The 9,432-nt window shown below is 49.3% G+C and overlaps 1 protein-coding gene across 1 annotated transcript; it reads left to right on the forward strand.

Moving 5' to 3' along the window:
• The first annotated feature begins 1,991 nt into the window (after positions 1 to 1,991).
• SLC16A6 (solute carrier family 16, member 6) lies at positions 1,992 to 7,462 on the forward strand. The gene is made up of 5 exons (XM_009323668.1): positions 1,992 to 2,229; positions 2,866 to 3,009; positions 3,776 to 3,904; positions 4,916 to 5,737; positions 6,347 to 7,462. The coding sequence occupies exons 1-5, from the start codon at positions 1,995 to 1,997 to the stop codon at positions 6,586 to 6,588; spliced, it is 1,572 nt and encodes a 523-aa protein (XP_009321943.1). The 5' UTR covers positions 1,992 to 1,994; the 3' UTR covers positions 6,589 to 7,462.
• Positions 7,463 to 9,432: the final 1,970 nt, after the last annotated feature.

The raw sequence follows: 9,432 nt of genomic DNA on the forward strand, positions 1-9,432 counted from the left end.
CTTTGTTTGGCTCTTTTTTTTAATAATTTTTTATTTTTCCTGCCTTTTTGCTTCCCCCCCTCCCCTTTTCCGCATCCCTTTATTTTTAGCTGTCGGCCCCGGCGCCCGCCGAGGAGCCGGTGCGGCGGTGGCGATACAGAAATCAGGTCTGAAATGTTCGGAAAGTGATGCAGGGAAGGGGGGGCCACGCCGGGCCCCTGAGCTCCGGCATTTTAATTTTTTCTTTTTTTTACCCATCGTAATTTCTTTTAATTTTTAAATGTATGCCAAGGTTTGTGGTTTAGGGTGGGTTTTCTGGTTTTGCCCCCCCCCTTTCTAAATAGCGTGCTTCCTTCTAATCTAATCTTCCCCCATTCCTTGTGCAGTGACACAGGAATTCACTGCAGCCCCATTGCCTCTCTCGGGGGGTATCTTCACTTCCCACAAACTTTGGGCAGAGGCTCAACTCCTGCCTGGGCACACAGCGGTGGTCCTGCCTGCGTCCCCCGGCCGGCCAGGCTGCCCCTCGCCCAGCCCAGGCTGCAGCAGAGCCTGGGTGCAGGCAGCACCAGGGGGATGCTGGAGCCCACGCCTTGCTCCATCCCTCGGCAGAAAAGCCCCCAAGGGAGCCGTGCACCAGCCTTGACCCACCATGCAGCACCGCAGAGGGGTCAGCGGGGTGCTGAAGACCCCCCTGTCCCGCTCAGGGGACCACTCGGGTGGGCCTCTGCATCCCCCACCCCATCCAGGCTCCCGTGGGGCCGCTCACAGGTCTCCGGTGGATGCTGGTGCCAGCGCCACTGGGAACGCGCACGCACTCGCCTGGTCCTCCGCGAGAAGTTCCCCAGTGGGATGGGGAAGCGTTGCTGGAGCCGCTCTGGCTTCCTCTGCCGAGAAAGTCGTGCCGATGATCTGGAGTATAAAATGGAGGAGGGAAATGCCTGGTGGCTGCTGGGGACGGCGGCGCGGGGAGGAAACGTGCTGCCTGCAAGAGCCGCAGGTTCATGCTGTGCGCAGGACACCATGGGCGTGGGGCTGGAGGCAGCCCATGGGGCTGGGGGCCAGCAGCGCCTGGGGTGGCAGCTCATGGTCCCCTCCCGGGATGGCCGCTGGGAGCCAGCGGTGGGGTTTGATCTCAGGACTGTCCCCCCTGCGCAGGTGTGGTGGCGCTCAGGTTTGGCGAGGAGCCCCGTGCAGGACCAAAACTGCCCCTGCACATCCACAACTACCAGGTGACACAGAGCAGGGCTGAAGAGACTGCTCCCCCTGTGCCTTACAGGGTGGTCCCCTCCAGTCCCCCAGCAGCCCTTAGGGCTTCAGCCTCCTCCTGCCCTGGGGGTGGCAGTGACCCTGAGGGCTGCAGGGGACAGCGTGGGGAGCTGGTGGCAGTGGGGGTGTCCCCACCCCCTGTTGCCAAGCTACAGCTTTGTGGGCAGCTGGGGCTTGGCAGCCCTGGAGCAGCCATTTTGGGGAACGGGCAGGCTCCCGAGGAGCTGCCGTCACCCCGAGTGCCAGCGGCTGCTCGGTGGGTTTAGGACATAGCAGGGTTCGATGGTGGGTTGTATCGTTGACCGACCCTGCAGCACATGGGTGGTACCGAGGTGTCACCGGCCACCCTGGGCCAGGCAGGACAGGTGCTCCTGGGGAGGTCCCGCAGCTCTACCAGCCCGTGCTGGGTCCTGCGGTGGATCTTTCATGAACTGCATTCATCCACTCCCACGCACCAAAATACAGATGACAGCTCCCGGGTGCTGGGTTTTGCTGATGGGAACAGCTCACCCGGGTGCTGAGTGGAGAGTTTCTGGTCCTGGGCTCAAAGGGCACCAGCAGAAATGAGCCCGGTGGGGTGACCAAGGCAGAAACTTCAGCCCAACTCCTGCATTTAATCCCTTGGCAGTGCAGGGACCGGCTAGAGGTGCCATAGTGATGTTACAAGTGCTAGGCCATGCCTCTTTCAGCAAAATTAATCTTAAACTGATGCCTGGCTCTTTCTCCCCTCTTTTCCAGATCAAAAAATGACTGTCAAAGCTGTAAAAATGCTGTGCACCGCTCCAAATGTTTATACTAAAGTGCCTGATGGAGGATGGGGTTGGACAATTGCTTTTGCTTTCTTCTTTGTGGAAGCTCTAACATATGGCATTATAAAATCATTTGGTGTCTTCTTTAATGACCTGATGGAAAGCTTTGATGAAACCAACAGCAGGATATCCTGGATAATATCCATATGTGTGTTTGTACAGACCTTCACAGGTAAGAGTAACAGGCGTTCAACACGAGTGCAAGGGGCGATTGTACTGCTGACTCAGCATACGAGGACCTGGTACCTGTGACTTTCGTGTCTATAACGGCACCATTATAAATAACAGCCATAAAGCCCAGAGACTGCATGCTTCTGAAATACCAAGAAATGTCTTTTCTCAGCCCGACAGTCCCTTTCAGCCCCATCTCGTGTCCTTCTGCATGGTACAGGGATGTGGTCCGTGTTGCTGATCCTGGCCCAGCTGTTTAGCTCTCATCAGCAAGAGGTGAAAACAAGAGTTTTGAAACCTAACTCTGTAGTGAAAAGTATTAGAAATAACTTGAGCCTCACTGAAATCCACTGGTGTCTGTGGATGTTGCTGCAGGTTTGTCCCAGGCTGCCACATGCCTGTCTTAGTCTCTTCTGATGATTTTTTTTTTTAGCACATCCTAAATGCCGTGAGCTTTGCAGTGCTCCAAGGATGGCTCCGGGGTGATGCTCTGCTGTGTGAGGCCAACTGGCAGGGGAGGTGGCATGTCACAGGGACCTGGGCAGGGGTACAAGAAGTGCCTGTGAAGGAGATGGTAGCTGGTGAAGTTGTTGACTTGGGTGTTGACCACGGCTCTCTTCCTCTCCCACCCATCCAGCTCCTCTGTCAACGGTCCTCAGCAATCGCTTCGGTCACCACTTTGTGGTGATGGCTGGAGGGGTGCTGATCAGTACCGGCATGGTCACCGCCTCCTTTGCCCGCACTGTTGTGGACATGTATGTCACCATTGGTGTCATCTCTGGTGAGTCGTCCTATTCCTGTACCTGCCGAACGCTTTGCTCACTCCTGCGGCTTCCCGCAAGCGTGGCTCTGGCTGTGGGGGTTTTACTCCCCACGATACCAAGAGTGCTTGAGAAACGCTGCTGCTCCTTCTGAGCTGACCTCCCCTTCCCGGTAGAGGTGATGACCTGGGCTGAAGGCTTGGCTTTCTGCTCCATGTCACCCTGGGGACCACCTCAGGACTTGGTCCTGCAGACCACTGTGCTAGCGCAGCTGTACTGATTGCTTCTGATTGACTGGGATCGCTGGGGACATGAAGGCTGTTCACGGGGTCAAATCCTCTAACCTCTCCATCTCTCTCTCTCTCTCTCTCTCTGCCTCTTTAATTTTCCCCCTCTCCAATCTGGCCTGGGTGTCCTGCTCACATCCGTGGCCAGGAGCTTGCCTCGCTTAGGGGAGCAATTGCTACAGCCTCAAACTCTTTAAGCAGATGAGGTCCTCAAAGTGGACCCCGCTGGCTGTTGGGGAACAGAAGGCATTATCTAGCAGGTTTGGGAGGTTGGGTCTCTTGTTTTGTTTTTTCTTTCTTTTTTTTTCTTTGCCCCCTTCCAATTTAAAGAAAAATAACATTCTGGTTTCCCCAATGATTTTTTTCCAGGGTGACTTGCTGAGTTGGCCGAAATGATACTGTAATCTCGCCACTGGGAAAGCTGACTTAACGTGTTCTCACATCGGTGTTTCCCCCTCCCTTACTTGTTGTTATGGCAATTTTTGGCATTTATTCACAGGCCTTGGATACTGCCTCTCTTTCCTCCCGACTGTCACCATTTTATCACAGTATTTTGACAAAAGACGTTCGCTGGTCACAGCAGTGGCATCTACAGGGGAATGTTTTGCAGTTTTCTCCTTTGCACCAGGTACAGTGCCTGAACACTGAGTTCATATGTGCATGCCTAAAGCACAATGCTGCTCCAAGCCCTTTTCCCAAGCAAATGGGAGCCAAAGGCCATCGATACCCACGTGCTTGTGGACCTTCCCACAAGCTGCTAAAGCCCACAGGTGGTTGCTCACATGCCCGTGGCACTCGTGCCCTGCAGGCAGGGTTACAAGTAATCCTAGAGACTGGTCTAACGATGCCTGAGCTCTTCCCAGCATCACCTGCCAGAGCAGGACATGCCTCACTGATACACAGCCCGCCGGGTTCCCTATATAGATGTAGCAGGCTAAAAATAAGACCGAGAAACTTCAGCTATTTAAAATACACACAGTACACATAACTGCTCCTAAAGGTTAGTGGGCTTGTGCTTAGCACGGGCTGCTGAACTGCTCCAGCCTTTTGGGGACCTGTCCCCAGGCAGCATGTCCCTGTCACTGCCCTGTCACCACCTGTCCTCTGCAGTTCAGGTGGTCTTGTGCTGTGCATGCTTGCTTTCAGCTAATACCCATTGCAAAGCAGCTTTGATTGCAAATGAAGGCTTGTAGTTAAGCAGTGACATGCACCTTTGAGTAGAGCTAGGAGACTTCCTCTAGTAGCTGGTTTCAGGGTGGGGTCAGCTGAGAGAGGAAACTCAACTGTTGAGTTTGCTGTCATTCACTAAAAATAACACCACCTTTATTCTCGCGCATCCCAAACTTGCTGGGACCTCAAAAGGGGCTACCTAGAGGATAGCTTCTGCTCTATTAGCCAGATGTTAAATGCAACTTCTAGCTCCCGTCTGCTGCAGCTGATGGGAGGAACATGGGTGCCAGACCCCTGGGTGGTCCTGGGCAGGATGGACCAGGAGGGACCCCTGCTCAACCTCTGCAAGAGCTGAGGTGCTTGGGACCGTCCAGCGATGAAGCTTCAGTTAGCTGTAAATTCAAATAGCTCCTTGGTGTAACTACAGGCTTTTCTAGTTACACTTTCTTCTTCTGCCCTCTTCCCTCAGCAATTACTGCTTTGAAGGAGCAGATTGGCTGGAGATACAGCCTCCTTTCTGTCGGGGTGCTACAGCTAAGCATCGTCATCTGCGGATCACTGCTGCGACCCATTATCATCAAAGAGCAAGAAGAAGTGAAAGCGCAGCCTCCAGAAGAGCCCACAGAGACAAAGTACATGCTTGAAAATGAGCAAACACGCACCTCAATAGAGTCCATAGACTCAGGAGTAGAAATAACTACCTCACCCAGCAATGTGCCTGGAAACACCAAAGCAGAGCCGAAAAGTGAAGAACCAAAGGAACACGTACAGATACTTGTTGAAAATAACAGCACCCCTCCAGAACCAAAAACCAAACTACTGGACTTTTCTGTGATGAGAGACTATAGCTTTATCTGTTATGCATTCTTTGGCCTGTTTGCTACCCTGGGCTTCTTTGCTCCCTCCCTCTACATCATTCCCCTGAGTCTCAGCCTTGGCATTGGCAAAGACCACTCTGCATACATACTGTCGGCCATGGCGATCGCAGAGGTCTTTGGAAGAATTTCGGCTGGCTGGGTTCTCAACAAAAAGCCTATCCGCAAGATCTACATCGAACTCATCTGTGTTGTTCTGCTGTCTGTAGCGTTGTTTGCCTTCCCTTTTGCCTCTGAATTCTGGGGCTTGATGACATGTAGCATATTTTTTGGGTTCATGCTTGGAACGGTAGCGGGCACGCATATTCCCCTCCTGGCAGAAGACGACGTGGTTGGCATCGCAAAGATGTCTTCTGCGGCTGGAGTCTATGTCTTCATTCAAAGCTTAGCTGGGTTGGCTGGACCACCCCTTGCAGGTAACTCTAAAACTTAACTACTTTTTTTTTTGTATGTTTGACAGCTGTTGGTGCTGATCTCTGTCTAGAAAGTGTTCTGGCAGCACTAATCATAGTACTACCCTAAAAGCCCTGCAACTAGTATTAGGAGGCTCTCGGAGCCAGAAGACTGCTGCAATGCAGCTCTGCAGAGTCCCACCGATGAGGCAGTCTCTACTGAGGAACCTCAGTGAAGGAAAATACTGCAGTGCTACCCTGATCCTGTTAGAAACCTAAAACTGGCATCACTTCAGGCTCTAGTGAACAGTAGAAACAAATTGCTTTCACTGTGCATGTGTTTCTACCATACACTGCAGAAAGGTGAAGTCTCTAGCATAATAAATAGATGCATCTTGGGCTTAGAGTCCCTGCAGCGTTCAAAGGGTTCTGACTTGCCTGAAGATGACACTACATACCCCTGAACACAACGTTTTTACTTTTTTTTTAAGATAGCATCTGTTTGCCATTAAGTATCTTTTGCAAATAAAATGATGCAGTGGTAGCCAGATTAAAAATCCTATATGAGGGACGGATGGGCAAGGGAGAGGGAGAGTCAGTTGTGGCTAACTGCTGTAAATGTGTTTTCCGTAGGTGTCTTAGTGGATACGACACAGAACTACAGCTCAGCCTTTTACTCCTGTGCTGCTGGCATGGTCCTGGGTGCTGTGTTTCTGTCCCTGGTGAGACCGTGCAAGGCTGGGCTGTGCCACCACCAGCGGCAGTGCGCAGAGGAGAGCGCGGCAGAGGTCGTACCAGACTTACCAGATGACTTTATTGAAATGGATATTGGAAAAGCAGAAAATTCAGGAAAAGGCTGTGATGGCACGGCATAAAAAAACCTGTTCCTTCTCCATCTAATGTACTCAGCATAAGACTGGGGAAAATGTCAGCTCTGCTCCACGTTTTAAAACTACATTCTAAAGGGAATGTGAAATTTTAAATGTGAACAGTTGCTACCGACAACTCTTTTTTTTTATTATTAGAAAGAACTTTTTTAACCAACAATGGAAAGCTCCACAGAAAACACAGCCACATAAGAGTAACTTCTGTCTAGCATGAAGATGTGATGCACACTCCTGCTTTCCTGATAACAAGCATAGGTAAAGGTTTGACTGACCCCAGAAAAACTGAGAACAGCAACAGCAGAAGCAGCTCAGCCTCTGACTGTCCTCACCCATCCCTTACCCCAGATTCCACGCAGACAACAAACGGGTGATACGAACTGGAGACAAGCATTTCGTACACCACCAGTAGCCAACTGAATCTTCTGGAAGAATATGGACTCATGTTTCAGATTTGAGGAGGAGGCTAGACTAGATAGCTGACTTAAACCATTGCTAATGTTCTTCTAATTAACTTGAACGTCACAAATGCTGGGAAATCGGAGGCTCCATATGTCTTATGGCCAGTTATTACTGCACATATTTCATAAGATCATTTTTCTTCTCCTGATTGGTATCCTTAGAACTGTTTTCTATTGATAGTCAGATCTGATGTACTGTTTCTAATTTAACTAGTATTTATTAATTTATTCTAAGATTGTTAAAGGAGGTTAGCTTAAATAACAGGAGAGGAAAAATCATCTTTTGTGTAACGGAAAGCTGTCTTTACATCAATCTCTTCAACACCTATCTTGTATTGCTAGCTTGTGAAATTGTTGGGAAACTTACTCTTACAGCATAGAGTGTAGCTGTTTTTAGGTAACCCAGTTGTTATTTAAAAAGGAAAAAAAAAAATAAACTACAGATCCAGGATCTCTTTCCATAAGGCCTCAGCTGGTGTCAATGGACCTAGCTCCGCTGCTGTAACCAGCCCACCCTGCAGGAAGGATTTGGCCCAGTATGTCTTAATGTACCTAAAACCTTCACTTACAGGTGCACAAGGAAATCTTTGCCACATCACCGAATGAATGTGGAAACCCCCACGTTATCCAGCCCCTCGCAGTCTGCTCCCCGCATCTGCCAACCCCATGGGCACGGGGCGGCTGGTCTGAGCTGTACCCCCTTCCCCAGCTCTCCCTGCTCCCCCAAAGTCGGCGAGAGGCTTTTTTTGCTGCTGACTTCAGTGAGAAATGAACTGGAGCCTGTGCACATTGAAGGCATGAAGGGAATGTTAAGAGATGATGTACTAGCTGTTCGTTTAGTCTTAATGGGAGAGATTCCTCCTCACAGTGACACAAGCTTGCTTACCCCACCTATATGCATCTTAATGCCTCTAGGCAACTCAGGGGGACAAATAAAACAAGTCTGTTTTGGTTTGGGGAAAAAACCAAACCAACATTTCTGTGTATTTAAGTGGAAGTGGCATCATGCATTAACTGCTATGCTGACCTGTCTGTATTTTACCAGCCATAGAAATGTGGGACAATCTGTTAAAAAAAAAAAAAAAAGAAAAAAAGAAAAAAAAAACAAAAAAAAACAAAAAAACAAAAAAAAAAAAAAAAGAAAAGAAACGGGCACTATTGCAACCAAGTGGCTAGAGCGATTCATCCTCACTGCCCGAGACCTGCGGTCTCGTGTCCTTCCTCTGCCTCAGCACTTTATCACGGCCAGCAGAACCTCGCTGCATTGCACCCAGGACTGGAAGACCCCTTACAGAGAACTAGAGTTTTGTGAATCAGTGAGTAAATGAACAAATAACGATGTTGCATTAAGATGTACTTTTTATTTATTGTTAATTTATGATACTTCAAGCATTTTGGTAAATGTTCTGTAGACTATAATTGTAAGATTATTGAAGTCTTTGTGATACGAGACCTCACTACAGCACTTTGCTATTACAACTCTGCTTGGAAGTGGAATAAGGCCTCCAGGTTTTGCGTGTGTGTGTAAGCTCCCTGTTCTGCAGATTTGCGAGGTTCTACTGTAATTTAATTTTTTTTTTTTACAACAATTTCCAATACAGATCAAATAATATGTTTGTCACTGACCTCACAGTACATTTCTGTTCCTGTCTGTGTAGCGGCACGAGCAGGGGAGCGAGTGAGTATGTGTGTATGCGGGCGCAGAAGACCCAGAAGCAGGCTTTAATGCGTTCAAAGCAGGATTTACTGATTTGTTTGTAACGTACCTAGTGGACTCTGGAAATACTCTAAAACACTGAGTTTTGCAATAAACTTTTTCTTTTTTTTTTTCTTTTTTTTTTTTAATAAAGAAAATGAAGACACTTTCCTCCTCTCCCTCTTCTCCATCCCTAGGATGAGGCTGGGTCAGCCTTCGCCCCGCGAGGCTGTTGCAGGGTGCAGCCCCCGCGTCCCCTCCCCGAAGGGCTCGGCAGCGTGGCTGTCACATGCCGCTTCCTCAGCCTGAAGTAGCGTGTTTACCCTGCAAATTGGGCAATCCCACGTTCTTTTAAAATTAGTTGCTTGGAAGCTGGTAGATTAGCGCTGACCTCAAGGGTACTCTTGTAAACCCTTACCCGGGGAGGCCTGATTAGAAGGAGCCTTTTCTTCTTCTGAGTGGTAACTGAATTGGTGGCACTTAGGAACATTATCCTCAAGTCTTCAAGAAGCATGTAATCATGTAATTATTTTATCATCTCCCTGAATTGCAGAATACTTTCTCCATGCCAGGCTAGGCAGCTCATGTATCAGAAATCAAGCCACTAAATAGCAGGATAGTCACACTAAAGAGCAATTTTCTCTCCCTCAAACCTTATTTCTTTTTACACCAGCTGAG

Source organism: Pygoscelis adeliae, unplaced genomic scaffold (genome assembly GCF_000699105.1).
Source record: "Pygoscelis adeliae isolate BGI_AS28 unplaced genomic scaffold, ASM69910v1 Scaffold75, whole genome shotgun sequence".
NCBI lineage: Eukaryota > Metazoa > Chordata > Aves > Sphenisciformes > Spheniscidae > Pygoscelis > Pygoscelis adeliae.

What these genes read in the sequence shown, in the direction of transcription:
- SLC16A6 (XM_009323668.1), top strand. Translation starts at nt 1,995, where the DNA reads ATGACTGTCAAAGCTGTAAAAATGCTGTGCACCGCTCCAAATGTTTAT. An exon ending in GTTTGTACAGACCTTCACAG is followed by an intron (nt 2,230 to 2,865) that starts GTAAGAGTAACA and finishes CCACCCATCCAG; the next exon opens with CTCCTCTGTCAACGGTCCTC. An exon ending in AGTTTTCTCCTTTGCACCAG is followed by an intron (nt 3,905 to 4,915) that starts GTACAGTGCCTG and finishes CTCTTCCCTCAG; the next exon opens with CAATTACTGCTTTGAAGGAG.